This window comes from Tachysurus vachellii, chromosome 14 (assembly GCF_030014155.1).
Source record: "Tachysurus vachellii isolate PV-2020 chromosome 14, HZAU_Pvac_v1, whole genome shotgun sequence".
Lineage (NCBI taxonomy): Eukaryota > Metazoa > Chordata > Actinopteri > Siluriformes > Bagridae > Tachysurus > Tachysurus vachellii.
In genome coordinates, this window is record NC_083473.1 from 8,561,504 (window position 1) to 8,578,021 (window position 16,518).

The following is a 16,518-nucleotide window of genomic DNA, read 5'->3' on the forward strand; positions in this document are numbered from 1 at the left end:
TTCGATGCGTGTTGACGTCACACATAAAAACAGTCGCATTTTTTTATTTTGTAAAAGCGAATAAGATATATATATATATATATATATATATATATATATATAACATATATATAAGTTGAACTACTATTAAATTATGTTTTTTTAAATTATAAAGTGATACATTTTTTTTCATGAAAATTAAATTACATTCACGGTTAGTACCAGTGACAGGAGAGGGGGCGTGTCACGATTGGTCCGAATGCCCTAAGTGGGCGGGGATTATAGATTACTGGCCAATAAGCGATCAGGAAGCCTTCTTGAATTTTCTGGCCGTTCAGCTGCTACGTGTTGTGGTGTGTTTACGTTTATAGACGTGTGTTTTAGACGTTTTAGTAGTTTGGTTTTAAACCCCAGTTTATTCACGATGCTGTTGGAGGACGTGAGGAAGCTGAAAGTGTCCGAGTTGAGGGCCGAGCTGCGGGATCGTGGTCTGGACCCCAAAGGGCTGAAAGCTGAGCTTGTGGCTCGTCTGATGTCAGCCATCAGGAGCACAGAACCTGGTCACGATGCACAGGAGACTCCAACACTAACATGTCACACTGTAGACACATCCACAGGCTCTGGGACAGCTTTAAATAACAAGCAGCAAACTGTGGAGCAAAAGCAATCAGAGGAAACCTGGAGAGAAGCGAGGTCCTGCACACAGGATCAGAGCACACAGACAGACAATGACACTGCAGTCCCACAGTCAGTCTGCTGTTGTTCTAACAGGACAGAAGAACCTTTTAAAAGCCTGTGTGTTCTCAGCAGCAGTGATGTGCATCAGGAGGAAGATCAGTCTGCACCACTGGAGAGTCATCAGTGTGAGTCAATTCTACACAACACTTCATGCACTTTATCCTGGAACACAAGTGTATAATTAATGATCTCTCGCTTGTGGTCACTAACGTTGGATCACTACTGATCAAGTCAAGAAGGTTTTATTGTCATTTTATCCATATGTAGCTGCTGCAGTACACAGTGAAATGAGACAACGTTTCTCCAGGACCGTGGTGTTACACAGAACAAAGACAGAGATAAGGACTAAAGTAAGTTAGTCCTAGATACATAAAGTGCATCTGTGCAACCAGGTGAAAACGGTGCAGGACAAGACAGAAAGACAGTGCAGGACAAGACAGAAAGACAGTGCAGGACAAGACAGAAAGACAGTGCAGGACAAGACAGAAAGACGGTGCAGGACAAGACAGAAAGACGGTGCAGGACAAGACAGAAAGACAGTGCAAGACAAAAGACAGAAAGACAGTGCAGGAGAAAAGACAAAAAAGACAGGGCAGGACGAAAAGACAAAAAAGACAGTGCAGGACGAAAAGACAAAAAAGACAGCGCAGGACGAAAAGACAAAAAAGACAGCGCAGGACGAAAAGACAAAAGAGGACAGTGCAGGACAAAAGACAAAAGAGGACAGTGCAGGACAAAAGAGAAAAAAGACAGTGCAGGAGAAAAATACAAGACAATACACAAAAGGCAATACACAAGACAATATACAAAATATGATATGCCAGATATGCAGAAACTGCAAAATATGAATCATTTAGATAACTATAATTCATTGAATTTTTTTTTAGTACTGATTCAGCTTCCCGCAGTGCCTATATGATGTCAAGGATTTTTACGCAAGACAGAAACATTCACTAATGCTCAAGCATCATGCCGGGGGGGGGTGTAAACTTTTAAACAGGGTGAGCCGTGTACACAATCATGCTTCACATTGAGCTGATTGAGGATATAAGGATATGTTTTGTTTCAACTTCCTCAATTGTCTTTTTACTTAAATGGTTACTATGAGGTTTAATAAAGTTGGATTTTAGTGCAATGGCTGTAATGAGAACTTGTCTGGGGGCTTTCGCTCTGACCTTTTGTGTTTTAGCCTATAACGATGTCGTTAATTTCCACAACACACATGCAGCATGAGTGGCAGGGGAACATTGTGGAACACAGAAGAGCAGTGAGGAGCCTTACTGTACTGTACATCATATTAACACCAATAAAAACCCAATATGGTGAATCAATATGGTTGTGTTTCTCATGCACATTTGTGATGATGTAATATAAACACAAATGCACCGGGTTTCATAGCCCAAACCAAAACTGTGGGGCTCCAGGAACAACCACACTCGGATTCAGCGGATTCTGACCACATTGAGCATGCCCAGTGTGAAAATCACCTCTGTCATCTAAACAACAGCAGGTCTGTACTCAGAACTGGAACCATGGTCTCTAAATCTGCACCTAGGTGGACCAAAGAGCTAAATGTGTGTGATAAAGTGTGTATTATTCAGTTGATGGACAAGGTAGAGTGGTGCAGAATTGTTGTACGTAACAGCAATCTGTAATACCACTACACTCACAGACTGACCTAGATGTTACATGGACCTGATTTCTCATTTCCCACAGTACCCCGTCTGGCTCCTGTCATCACTGAGACCAGGAAAGGAAAGGAGGACGAGTCCAGGAACGTCAGCAGACCTGACGAAGAGAGGGGCCGAGATTATTACGAGTTTAAAGAGGAGATCCAGTATATGAGGTGATCTTCAGAGCAGTTTTTTTACCTATGTATTTCATGATAGAATTTACATAAACAAAACCCATTATTTTACCACTGTGCCATTGTTGCCATCAGAGCCAAAACTCCAGAGCCGAGTCCTGCGAGCGAGGATGAGATGGACATCGATGATGACACGGTTCGACTAGATCCCTGTGAGTTTCACTCCTTTAATCTTCAGTTCATTATTGAATAACGAAATCACACACAACCCAACCTTAGAATGTATATTATCTATTATTTCGTCTGTATCGCTCTAATTAGTTATTGAGACATATAAATACAATGTATATTTAGCCAGGACTCTAACTATAACAGCTAAAATAACTCACTCTCACTCATTCATTTTCTACCGCTTATATGAAGTACCTCGGGTCACGGGGAGCCTGTGCCTATCTCAGGCGTCATCGGGCATCAAGGCAGGATACACCCTGAACGGAGTGCCAACCCATCGCAGGACACACACACACTCTCATTCACTCACGCAATCACACACTACGGACAATTTTCCAGAGATGCCAATCAACCTACCATGCATGTCTTTGGACCGGGGGAGGAAACCGGAGTACCCGGAGAAAACCCCCGAGGCACGGGGAGAACATGCAAACTCCACACACACAAGGTGGAGGCGGGAATCGAACCCCCAACCCTGGAGGTGTGAGGCGAATGTTCTAACCACTAAACCACCGTGCCCCCCGCTAAAATAACTATAACTATAAATAACTATAAGTTTGTGTAACCTCAAGAGTGTCCTTAGATTCACTGCTAGAAAGCATCAGACACAGGTTACAGTAGCTGCGGCCCAAACGATGTACTATACACTTTCACTTACACCATGTCCTCTATCGTCTAGTGTAGGAGTTTTAGAAGGGTAGTATTATCTTTGTTTTTTGTTTTTTAACTAACCGAAAGTATTAGAAATTTCACAATCACGGGAAATTCACCTTTGTAGCTTTGTGAAATTTTAAAATGTTAAAATAAATTGCACAACATGAGCTAAGACATTTAACACATTCAGTGCCTGGTAGCAACGCCCATCTTCCTCTACATAAGCAAAGCTGTGAGTGTCGAGTGAACAAAGTCTTAATTTTCCTTATGTCATTTTTTTTTTAATTAATTTGTTTAATGAAGTGCATCATCTGGGTACTTGTTAGAGTTTAAAGCCTCCATTCACACTATTAATACAACACAATTGTGTACGGCACAAAACAGTATAAGGTATAAGGTTTGGGTTTTTGGGTGTATTTTATACTCGATCTGTAAGGTTTTCTCGACTCGTGTCCTAATGACCGCTTAACGTTTTACAGACAACAGCGACCTGCATTTTGAAGTGAGTGCAGACGGGAGCAGCGGTCAGCCTTTACTCTGGGAGAAGTTTCCTCTGCTGCATTCAGGATGCAGACTGACCCACGGCTTTACTCGAGGAAAAGTGGGATGCGAAGTCAAGGTGGAATAAAGTAACATGAAATGGAATTCCAGTTTTATATAAAAATCATACACAGCATCTACAGTACACGTTGTTATGTAGTTGTTTGGGCAATAATTATTAAAATGATCACAGCGATATTGTGAAAATGTGTCATTATGATGCATTATGAATACTATTAGCTCTAACCTAACAGGAGCCAGTAGCTTACTGGATGTTAAAACTTAAATATATTGTTTTTTCAGATGAAAAATACCTTCAAAATGTATTTTTTTTAAACAGCTGTTTATTTTTAAAATCTTATAATATTTCTATTTTTTGATTATTTTATTCTTAGTCCATTTTTATTCTACTTTTATTTGAATGTGGTAGCCTAGTGGTTAAGCTGTTGGATTACCGATGGGAAGGTTGTGAGTTTGAATCCCATGTCCACCAAGCTTCCACCTCTGGGCCCCTGAGCAAGGCCCTTAACCCTCAATTGCACAGTTGTATTAAAATGAGAAATGTTAGTCACTGGATAAAGGCATCTGCTAAATTGCATGAAAAAATAAATAAATAAAATGATGCTGATGCTGCGTACGGTTGTGTACATGCTATATAATTAGATTGTTTATTATTATTATTTTTTTTTCATAAAGAGAAACACAGGAAAATGTACCAGTATTGAAATTTGACACGAGCAGTGTTGATTTTGTCTTTTTTACTCTGTTAGTATGTGAAGAGATTGTCAGCAGCTACGCCGACGTGTGTCAACCCTGAGCCTCATGTCCTCAGAGTGGGATGGTCTGTGGATGGATCCAGCCTTCAGCTAGGTAGCTTTTAACTCTTAAGCGGCACGTGGGAGATGATGCCTAAAATATGTATAGAGAATTGTTTATTCCTTCAGCCTGTCATTCTTGTAGTTGTGTTTGTATTTGTGTTGCTCAGGAGAGGACGAGCTGTCGTTCGGATTTGATGGAGCAGGCAAAGCAGTGACCGGAGGAAAGACGGAAGATTTCGGCGAGTCGTTTTCAGAGGGTGATGTCATCGGCTGCTATGCGGTATGCCGTAACGTGTGACACAGCTCAGAGAAATTCATCTTATGTAGAAATAAATTGTTCGCAGCAGACTGAGAAAGTCTATCAGCATGATTCTTGGGTTTTGACCATTTTTTACATTTTTTTTTTTCTTTTTTCTAATTGCATACTTTGACACTGCTTCTATTGTCAAAAATCATAAATATATTTAGACTTTCTACATTTACTTATTTATTATTATTATTATTATTATTATTATTATTATTATTATTAAATTATCATCTGTTTACATTGTACGTGTGTGTGAATGTGTGCACCTTTAAATGAGAGAGCCTTAAATGTTTTTTTTTGGATTTCCACAATTTTTAAAATTGTGTAATGCACTTCTATCCTTTATGTATGCATATAAAATCAGATATAAAGCATAATCTGTGCATGCAAATCCAGTCCTAAATGATTACTCATCATTTACTGACTCAAATGTGTTCCTTATCTCTTCAGTTCATCAGTGACTGCGGAGAGACAGAGTTATCATTTTCTAAAAACGGCCTTTTTCTCGGGGTGGCGTTTCGACTCGCTGGCTCCATCCTGGCAGGTCGTGCGCTCTACCCACACGTCCTGTGCAAAAACTGTTCAGTTTCCCTGAACCTGGACCCTCGGGGCGTGACGTGGTATCCTGGCCCTCCTGGGTACTGCCCTTTACCGATGCTACCATCTGCACATCGTTCTCAAGCACCACTTCCTCCATCACACAGGAAAGACTGTGAGGTGTGTTTCCTGTGATCCTGATTAAATAGCTGACACTGAAAGACTTTATTAAAGTGGACTATTGGTGTCTTTTTTTTTAGATGATTTGTTGCTTTTTATTTTCCACTCCTTCGCTTTTTCAGGTGCTAATGATGGTTGGTATGCCAGGGTCTGGAAAGAGCCACTGGGCTGAGAGCCACGTGGCGAAGAACCCAGAGAAGCGATACGATGTGTTGAGCACAAACTCCGTCCTTCACTGCATGAGAGTGAGCACAAAAAAGAAAGGAAAACTTTACTATGTTGTATTCTCTGTTTAGATAATGAGGGTTTACGGGTAGAATAGATATCTAAACTTTATCAGACAGAACACTGAAGGCTTCATATGTTTTCAGATATAAAGATATACAGCGGTGATTCTTATCCCAATCATTAGTTTATTAAATAAAACACTCACTGAACACATTCATTGGAACACATTTGTACCCTTTGTTATTCGTGCAGTTATGCAGTTGGCTGATGTTGATTGGATTCCATGTGGCAGCTTCTCGGTGCATAAATTCACGCAAACGCAGGTTCAGTAAATGTTCATATCAAACACCAGAATCTGTGCTCTCTGTAACTTTGACCATAGGATGTGTGATAACACCAAACAGGCTGGTTTGGGTATTTCAGTAACTGCTGATCTGGAATTTGCACAAAGACTTTATACAGAATGGTGACCAGACCAGACCAGCTCTGCTGTATGGGTTAAAGACTGTAGTAGTGAGGAAAAGACATGAGGCAGAGATGGAGGTAGCAGAGATGAGGATGTTGTGGTTTTCTTTAGGAGTGATGAGGATGGACAGGGTTAGGGACGAGCACATCAGAGGGACAGCTCAGTTTGGCTGTTTTGGGGACGAGGACAGAGAGAGTAGATTGAGATGGTTTGGACATGTACAGAGGAGGGAGATGTTATATTGGTAGAAGGATGTTGGAGATGGAGCTGCCAGGTAAGATGTCAAGAGGAAGGACAAAGAGGAGATATATGGATGTGTTAAATGAGGACATGAAGGTTATTGGTGCGAGAGTAGAGGATGCTGAGGATAGAGTTAGGTGGAAACAGTTGATTTGATGTGGTGACCCCTAAAGGGAAGAAGAAAGAAGAAGAGATTATATTGGTATGAAAAAGAGACAGTTGGAGCTGTGTTGATGAGCTACAACAGCAGAAGACCACATCAGCTTCCTCTCCTTTCAGCCGGCAGTGGGCATAGACTTTCATTATACTGGAAAAACTGGAAAAAAAGCATTACAGACATTCGTCACTGGTCAAAAAACATTTGTCGTCTTCTAAACTTCAGCTTTGTGGGAACATTTCTGACTCAGTTTCATTTCTGACTCTTTACAAACATGATGAATTATCACAGAAATGAAGTTTGTGGACGTTGTAACCTTAACAAATATACAGCATTAGTATACAAAGAAAACTCAGTATATGAATATCTTAGTGTTTTGTGTGTTTAGCTGCCGAGCCCAGAACACAAGAATCTGATGCTGCAGCAGGCAACACAGTGTCTCACACACCTCATCAAAATAGCAGCAACTAAGAGGAGGAACTTTATCCTGGACCAGGTTTGTGTGTGTTTGTGTGTGTCTGTGTTTGTGTGTGTCTGTGTTTGTGTGTGTCTGTCTGTGTGTGTCTGTCTGTGTGTGTCTGTCTGTGTTTGTGTCTGTCTGTGTTTGTGTTTGTGTCTGTCTGTCTGTGTGTGTGTCTGTCTGTCTGTGTGTGTGTCTGTCTGTGTGTGTGTCTGTCTGTGTGTGTGTCTGTGTCTGTGTGTGTCTGTGTCTGTGTGTGTCTGTGTCTGTGTGTGTCTGTGTTTGTGTGTGTCTGTGTGTGTCTGTCTGTCTGTGTGTGTCTGTCTGTCTGTCTGTGTGTCTGTCTGTCTGTGTGTGTGTGTCTGTCTGTGTGTGTCTGTCTGTGTGTGTCTGTCTGTGTGTGTCTGTCTGTGTGTGTCTGTCTGTGTGTGTCTGTCTGTGTGTGTCTGTCTGTGTGTGCGTCTGTGTGTTTGTGTGCATCTGTGTGTTAGAGTATGTCTGTGTTAGAGTCTGTCTGTCTGTGTGTGTGTCTGTCTGTGTGTGTCTGTGTGTGTTTGTGTGCATCTGTGTGTGTCTGTCTCTGTGTGTGTTATGGGATTAGTTTGTTTGGTTTACACCATAAATGCAAAAGTTTTAAACATGTCAGAACTGGTGCATGTTGCCGTGGTTACATTTCTTCCAGTATTACTGTGCTGTAATGTATATATGACAAAATAAACACTTCTGTTCTATTCTATGTTGTCCCTGTGTGTGTGTGTTGTATAAGGCAGTAATCACAGATGCTGTGTTGAATTAGAGAAATGTACATAATCCTGCCCTTCTGCTTTATTTCCTCATTATCTAGGCGAACATTTACCCGTCTGCTCAGAGACACAAGCTGCTGAGATTTTGCGTCTATCAGAGAAAGGCGGTTGTGCTCGTCCCCTCGGACGAGGAGTGGAAGAGACGCTTGGCGCAGAAAGAGCAGAGTGAGGGTGCAGTGCTGCCTGAAATATCACTGCTAAAAAGCAAAGGTCTGCTCATACCTACCCTTTACCATTTAATCTTATTTTAGTCTATCTCTCAAAGCCGTGCCCTTGTTTATTGCTCTTGATCTGATTTATCTCAGTACAGAAATATTGACCTGTGCCATAACATGGGTTTGAGAAGTACTACTGACTCTTACTCTGTGAAATGACTCTAAACTAATGTAATCCAAGTCCTTTAACACCTGCATTTGAATCGTAAAATCTTAAGATTATTTCCTTCCTCTCTCTATTCCCCTTTCCTTCCCTCCCTCCTTCCTTTCCCTCTCTCCCTCCACTCCTTCCTCTGTAACTCTCCTCCCCTCTCTCCCTTCCTTAATGTCTCTCTCCCTCTCCCTCTCCCTCTCTCTCTCTCTCTCTCTCCCTTCTTTAATGTCTCTCTCTCTCTCGCTTCCTTCATCTTTCTCTCTCTCTCGCTTCCTTCATCTTTCTTTCTCTCTCTCTCTCTCGCTTCCTTCATCTTTCTCTCTCTCTCTCTCGCTTCCTTCATCTTTCTCTCTCTCTCTCTCTCGCTTCCTTCATCTTTCTCTCTCTCTCTCTCTCGCTTCCTTCATCTTTCTCTCTCTCTCTCTCGCTTCCTTCATCTTTCTCTCTCTCTCTCTCTCTCTCTCGCTTCCTTCATCTTTCTCTCTCTCTCTCGCTTCCTTCATCTTTCTCTCTCTCTCGCGCTTCCTTCATCTTTCTCTCTCTCTCTCTCACTTCCTTCATCTTTCTCTCTCTCTCTCTCGCTTCCTTCATCTTTCTCTCTCTCTCTCTCTCTCTCTCTCTCTCTCTCTCTCTCTCTCTCTCTCTCTTCCTTCATCTTTCTCTCTCTCTCTCTCTCTCTCTCTCCCTTCATCTTTCTCTCTCTCTCTCGCTTCCTTCATCTTTCTCTCTCTCTCTCTCTCCCTTCATCTCTCTCTCTCTCTCTCTCTCTCGCTTCCTTCATCTTTCTCTCTCTCTCTCTCTCGCTCCCTTCATCTTTCTCTCTCTCTCGCTTCCTTCATCTTTCTCTCTCTCTCTCTCGCTTCCTTCATCTTTCTCTCTCTCTCTCTCGCTTCCTTCATCTCTCTCTCTCTCGCTTCCTTCATCTTTCTCTCTGCCGCTCTCTCTCTCTCTCTCTCTCTCTCTCTCTCTCTCTCTCGCTTCCTTCATCTCTCTCTCTCTCTCTCTCTCTCTCTCGCTTCCTTCATCTTTCTCTCTCTCTCTCTCTCTCTCTCGCTTCCTTCATCTCTCTCTCTCTCTCTCTCTCGCTTCCTTCATCTTTCTCTCTCTCTCTCTCTCTCTCTCTCTCTCTCTCTCTCTCTCTCTCGCTTCCTTCATCTTTCTCTTTCTCTCTCTCTCTCTCTCTCTCTGGAGCATTTTCACACAGAAGGCTCAGGTTAGAACATACTGTAAACCTTTTTTTGAATATGTGAAAGTAATCTTTTTTCTTTTTTTTTTTTTGCTGTTCTTATGTGTTTATGGTCCTGCAGTGAGTTTCACCCTCCCCGAGCAGGGAAATCTCCTGGAGGACATCCTGTTTGTCGAGCTCTGCCGTGAAGATGCACAAAAACTCCTCACAGGCTATAAAGAACAGGCCACACGTCTCCTACCTACACCCGCTAAACGGCACAAAAGGCACAAAAAACGTCCCCATAAACGTCCCGGCGATTCCCTCGGTGAGGAAAACTGCACAGGACCGATGGCATGACAATCAATAACGATGGGGGTGAAACCTAGACTTGTTGCTGTAGTTAAATCACATGAATGGTCACAGATGGTCAAAAACCAGCATCTGCTTTCCTGTAATTAAATCCTTCTACTTTGAACGTCGTGTTTACTTCTGCTTTTCCATCTGCCAGGATTGAGCCGCAGTCACAACGTGCTGCAGTCACAGTGGGGATGCCATAAGCCAAACGTGAGCTTAATATTCTTCTTTTTTTTTTGCATTAAAAGAATACTAAAGTCTTGTTCTGTTTACGTTACGAATGACTTACATGCAGTAAAAAGCGTATTGTCTCGTCTTCAGGGATGGAACTTTTCTGCTTTCTCTCAGCCTTATGGCTATAACAGTGATCCACAGACGTACAGAGATTACTATCAGCCCTGTACTGAACAGGTGAATAACTGAACGGTTCATAATGTTTTTTCTTTTTAAACTTATAGTGAGCTCCATCCAGCTATACACTGTAATTTAAAACTATTATTTAAAACATCAAAATCTGAGTACATGTCCACCCGTTCCACCTCTACAGCAATAAAAATCAGGGCCTGTATTCATAAAGATTCTAAGAATGAACTCAGAGAGCTCCTAATTTAGCTTAGAAATGTCTAATTAGGAATCTTATCTTAATAGTGATACAGGAACGATCTCAGAGCGATTCTGAGCAAGGAAAATACAACAACTTTTATTTTTGAGAGGAGGCGGGGCTTAAACTGTTACTAGGTATGACATCTTTTTTTTTGAAGACTGTGATTGGTTGTCTAATAAATAAAATGAATTAAATAGGAGCGCTTTTAAAATATGGTCTAATATAAGCCTTCACTTTGTTTATATTGTGCAGTTTTTTGTTTATATTGTGCAGTGATTACATTCGTGACTGATCAGATTACAGATGTGCTAACATCTGTATGGTACAAATGTAATAAATGAAATGTAAATGTTAAACCTCTTCGACACAGAGCAGCAATGCCATATCGCCAAATGACAGCATTTCTGCTACTATGGCATTTCAGCTCTGCTTAGGAGACGTTAGAGTATCTGTAAATGCCATAGCAGCACAATCTATACATATATACAGTATGGCATTTCTGTGCTGTGTGGAGATGTTATCTCTAATATAATTGGTCACTAAAATAATCCCTACATGATCCAAACTGTATCACCTTTTTGACTATCATTATTAAATATTATATACGGTACATTTCTTTTCCCTCTTCACCTTTAAGCCATTTTCTCCTCTGCTAAAGAAACTTACTTCTCTTAAAGTACTCCTAACCCTTTGTGACTTTATGAGCCCTTTTAATGGTTAAGATGCTTTATGAATAACTTTTATCTTTATGGCATTTAGCAGATGCCCTTATCCAGAGTGACATACATTCTCATTTTTATACAGCTGAGAAACTGGGGCCTTGCTCAGGGGCCCAGGAGTGGCAGCTTTGTGGCCTAGGATTCAAACTTGCAACCTTCCAATCAGTGGTCCAACACCTTGACCACTCAGCTACCACATCCCACTAGGATCTTCACTTTAATAATAATCACCCCCATGTCTAAGAATAATAAATTATAAATTAATATTTAAATAAATTTATTAATAAATTATTATTTTAATAATAAACACCCACATGTCTAAGAATATTCTTATTCTTATGTCACTAGGAGAAACTCTTTACAATAAGAATTGTCATGAATACGGGCCCTGAGTGTTTAGGTCCTACATCATACACTGATCAGTAACGATATTGTCTAGACATGTGTGTACCGTCAGGGTCAGTTATTAGCTCAAGTAAAATACTATTGTCCCTACTTTTAACAGTGTATTTGTGGTATTTAAGGGATGTTAGCCAAGTAATGAACACTGATTAAAGAAGAATTTAGTCTGTCTTTCTTTCTTTGTCATTTTCATTCACATTTTTCCCCTTTCTTTCCTCTTGCAGTGGAACCTGGGTAATCAAAATCAGAGCTTCTATGCCAACCAAGGCTATTATTTTGGCAGCCAGGCATTTTGGTAATCGAACTTTTTTGAAGAACTGCTTTACAACATTTACTCCAAGTTTTTTTAAGCTTTTGAGTGTCATTTGTTTTATATTCATTTTGTACAAAAAAACACAAGTGTTACTGCAGTATTCTGAAAAGCGTTTCCTTTTGTGAATCAAAATTCTGAACTTTTTTATATTGTTGAACACTGAACACAAACTTATTCAAAATATAGAAATCTGTTCACACGTCTGTCTCGTTTGTATAAAATGTGTTTTATTGATTTTCAGAAAAGTACATGTGAACTTAAAAATTCACATTTCAGACCTTAAAACAGATTCGTACACATTGTGATATATATTAAGCTTTGAAAATAGAATCTTTATAAAAAAATAAAAAAAAAACTGTATACATTATACAGATCTCAGATCTTTTATAGTTCTAAAAATAAAGTAACAGTCTCATTTTAGAGCTCTCTTCTGCCTGAGAATAACAATTGCTATAAAAGAAATATGCCTCCACTCTCCCTCAGCTTGGACGAGGGGGCGGAGCTAACCGATAAACGTGTAAAAGTGTAGCCTGAAGCCAAAAAACTAACTGAACAGTTTTATCTGAGATAACTTTGAAGTTGTTGATGATTAGAGATATGGAAGCACGTGTGTGTGGTGTTTAAGACTGATCTGGTCTCACTACTTGGTATAGCAGCACTGCTCCTTTGGCTGAAGGACACAGTTCTGACCACAAGGGTGACTTTGTATCCAACTGCAGCATCTCCTGTAATCAGAATAGTGATTTTGGCATGAATGAGTGTGTAGCACTTATTTATCATTTCATTGTTTCAAATTATTTGTTCATTGATCGTTCCTGCATCAGGTTCATTATTTAATGGAGTTAAGTATATTGGTGAATAGCCTTACTGCTTTACTCAGAAACACTATATCTGTAGACTCGTGAGCTTCAGGTCCGCCACGCAGATAAAAATCCTTTACTTCCTCCATCGTCAGAGTACACCTGTCCGTAAAAACATGTAAAATCAGTGCATTCTAAACAACATAACATCCGTCCATCCATTTTCTGCAGCGCTTATCCTATTAAAGGGGATTCGAGGCACAACCCATAACAGAGCACAATCACACTCATTCACACACTACAAACAATTCAGAGATGGCGGTCTGCCTATAACTCACGTTGTTGGACGTCTTTGAAATCCCTGAAGCACACAGGGTCGATGCTTCAAGCCCCTAACCCTAGAGGTGTGAAGCAAACTTGCCAACCACTAAGCGACCATGTGTTTGGTGTCTGATGTTTGCATAATTCATTTTGTACTGAAACTATGGAAGTTTGTTTCTTCCGAAGTCTCAAGATATTCCATCAATACACAAAAAAGACATTCATCCACTTGCTTCAAATGAGCTAAATAAGAGAAAGTCTGATCTACTGAGTCAGAAAAACATTACACTTAAATTGAACTCTAATGACCTTCTTAAATTTCCTGTAGAATTTGTCCTTCAATCTTTTAAAAGCCCATAATGATCTAGCTGTTAGCCGTAACACATTATAATGCAGTCTATAAATCATTTAAACCCAGTTGGAAAGCTGTGTGTGACGTTTCCTAAGATGGCTAACACACTGGAGTGCAAGTGGGAAATTTGTGTTAATCTGAATCTCTTCCTGTTCCTGTAAGGATCCGTACTGGACATTGTGTTCTTTGTAGGGTTTGTTTGTACCTGATGTAAAACTCTGCGCTGGGTCGTCCTGCGCTGGTGTGGTTCAGTGCTATTCCCATCAGAACCGGTGCACTGAGAGAACCTAGTGGAACATTCACCTGCAGAAATGTGATGCAGGTTACAAATCTTTCCTGCATGAAATAATGCAGGTCATGATTTCATATTACTCACTCACTCTCTCTCTTTCTACCGCTTATCCGAACTACCTCGGGTCATGGGGAGCCTGTGCCTATCTCAGGCGTCATCGGGCATCAAGGCTGATTTCAAATTATTTGTTCATAATTTACTAAACAGAGCCCTTTATAAATACATGCAGCAGCATGCTGAATCTCTCAAACCTGCACCGTCTCTAATCCCTGTATCAGGCCATCCAAATCCTTCTCCGATACAAAGATGTCGAACTGTGTTGTATAAACTGCACACACCTCATCCCTGACCTCGGCGCACACGGAGGAGAAGATTTCTGCAACGACGGCTCTCTCGCAGCCCTGCATGAGGTCCACGCTGATGTCCTCCTCCTTCACCCCCTGACACACAGCCTGAGGAAAGAAATGAACGGGTGACACGACCGCGGAGTCAGAAACTACATACTGTAATCCAGCGAAAGTGTTCCAGACTGTTACTCAACAATGCTGATGAATTCTTCAATCTGATTGATCGGAAGGTGTTGATTCGGTTTCTATAACAGCGGCTCTGACAGAAATTCTGGCTGCAAGGAAAATCACCTGTTCCTTGGAATTATTGTTTCTATAGTAACAGTTTGCAAAGGAATGTACTGTATGGATAAGTTTCTTTGGTAACGAGACATTTATAGGTTAGAACCTTCAACGCATTTTATTAATCAGAGCCGAAGCTGTTCCTTTAAGCGGTTATATTTAGGATAAAGGACTTTGTGCTTATTGTTTCACCTTTGAAAGCATTTGGCAGACATCCTTAGAGATTTCAAAGCACTTTTGTACATCGCTCCATCAGTGACTATATCAATATCATCAGAGTGTTACAGTTGTGTACCACTAAAATGCAATCAATGTCCAATCTCAACACTAAGTGGTTTAGTGGATATAATCAGAGAAAGAAGAGCCTGAAAGCTCTTTCTGTCTATACAATCTATAAGCTTGTTGCTCCTGTATTCCTACTGCACGGAACCTTTGATCATCAACTGAATTACTACAACATTACAATGTTTGACTTAAGTAAACAAAATTTCAAGTGACGTCAATTGAACCTATGGTTTTATCACAGTCCTTACATCACCTTAGGCTCAGGATGCCCACCGGGTATGTCTAAGAGCCCAGCAGCCTCGGCGACTCTCTGACTCCTCCTCAGCATCACTATCTGTCCATCAGAGGTAAGCAGGACAGCACCAACTCCGAGAGGCTGTGCAAGAAGCACCTGAGGATCTCCTGACTCCAGCCGTCCGCGCTGCTGCAGGTTCACGGCTTCTTGTGACCAGTTGGTTCCTAGGAAGTCTTTATAACACGTCAAACCCAGCTGTAATCGTAGGATCGCTCCATTCACTTCTGAGGGTCTCCTGTTTTCCTTGGGTTCTCCTGTGGCTTCTCTACAGCAGCTGCTCTTCTTGCTTTTTGCATTAACCAACGAGATGTCTTTTTCCATCAGAGAGATGTGGTCTCCTTCGCTGCAGTGGAACGAAGGGATTCCAAGCTGTCTGTCAGCCTCGACTGTTCTAGACCGTGAGCCTGTGTCTGTACATGTCTGAGGAGGTGTTGTGAAAAGTTCTGCTGAGTGCAGTCTGAACTTCGCCCCATTGAAAAGCCACGGTTCTTTGGCCACTCGCTCGTTCCACACCACCTCTATATGTTTCTCCATCTCAGGAACACTTCTGCGGTTGAACCTACATTCATTATAGATAAAGAGTATAAAATAAACACACCATATGATGCCTTGTTAACTTTTAAACACAGATGGAACGAATGTCTGTACCTGCTTGATATCTCTACTTGTACTTGATGCTCTTTAAAGCCCTGAGCTGGAGCACAATGAAGCATCACAGACACCTCAGAGTCCATTTGAATGGTTTACAACTTCTCAGGCTTCTTCTTCTTCTTCTTCTTCTTCTTCTTCAAAAGAACAAAAGACCAGAAAGCAGAACCATGGATGTAGCTTGTCAAGGTAACTTATCACTTTTAATGCTTATATAGTGATACAACGCCAGTTTTATTCAGCTTGCAAAACAATTCCAGTCTATTTGCTGTGATAGTGAGCTAATAAGTCTACAAACCCAAACAGTTAGCCATCTTGCTAACGTCCAAACTTTTCTGTGTCGTAAGTTCCGGTTACGACACTTAAAAACTCGGCTACAAGTAATTTTTCAGCTAATTTCCCTCTTTTCTCCTTTAAAAGTACCGCTACAGCGTTTTGTTTTATTATTTAAAAAATTTAAATGAATAAATTGTGACAACGCATCCCACTGACGCACAAACAGGAAATAACTTTTTCATTTCCCTTCAAATTAAAAGCGATATCTAATGTCTTATCAATCAAATAATACAATTAAAAAAAGAGTCCAAAAATGTCAAGCTCAGAAAATGTTACATATTGATTTTAACATTTAATTGCAATTTTACAAAAAAATATATAGCATTATAGTGGGAGCACAAAATCCACAGAATCTTACATTGTGAATTATAGACAGGGCTTTTTGTTGTTGTTTTGTTTGTTTGCTTGCTTGTTTGTTTGTATTGCATTGTTTGAAATCACACCCCATTATTATACATTTTTATTTTGCCTATAAATAATTCATAA

General features: G+C 40.7%; 2 protein-coding genes across 2 annotated transcripts; one reads left to right on the forward strand and one right to left on the reverse strand.

Moving 5' to 3' along the window:
- Positions 1–284: 284 nt before the first annotated feature.
- Positions 285–12,260, forward strand: si:ch211-107m4.1 (heterogeneous nuclear ribonucleoprotein U-like protein 2). Its single transcript, XM_060886848.1, has 14 exons — positions 285–842; positions 2,434–2,563; positions 2,660–2,736; positions 3,889–4,028; positions 4,720–4,819; positions 4,935–5,047; positions 5,525–5,791; positions 5,914–6,036; positions 7,271–7,378; positions 8,187–8,355; positions 9,822–10,007; positions 10,191–10,246; positions 10,358–10,447; positions 11,986–12,260. The coding sequence occupies exons 1-14, from the start codon at positions 404–406 to the stop codon at positions 12,058–12,060; spliced, it is 2,073 nt and encodes a 690-aa protein (XP_060742831.1). The 5' UTR covers positions 285–403; the 3' UTR covers positions 12,061–12,260.
- A 102-nt stretch (positions 12,261–12,362) lies between these two features.
- Positions 12,363–16,193, reverse strand: nudt22 (nudix (nucleoside diphosphate linked moiety X)-type motif 22). Its single transcript, XM_060886849.1, has 6 exons — positions 15,697–16,193; positions 15,007–15,607; positions 14,178–14,291; positions 13,753–13,850; positions 12,943–13,036; positions 12,363–12,799 (listed from the first exon to the last, which is right to left on the reverse strand). The coding sequence occupies exons 1-6, from the start codon at positions 15,780–15,782 to the stop codon at positions 12,695–12,697; spliced, it is 1,098 nt and encodes a 365-aa protein (XP_060742832.1). The 5' UTR covers positions 15,783–16,193; the 3' UTR covers positions 12,363–12,694.
- Positions 16,194–16,518: the final 325 nt, after the last annotated feature.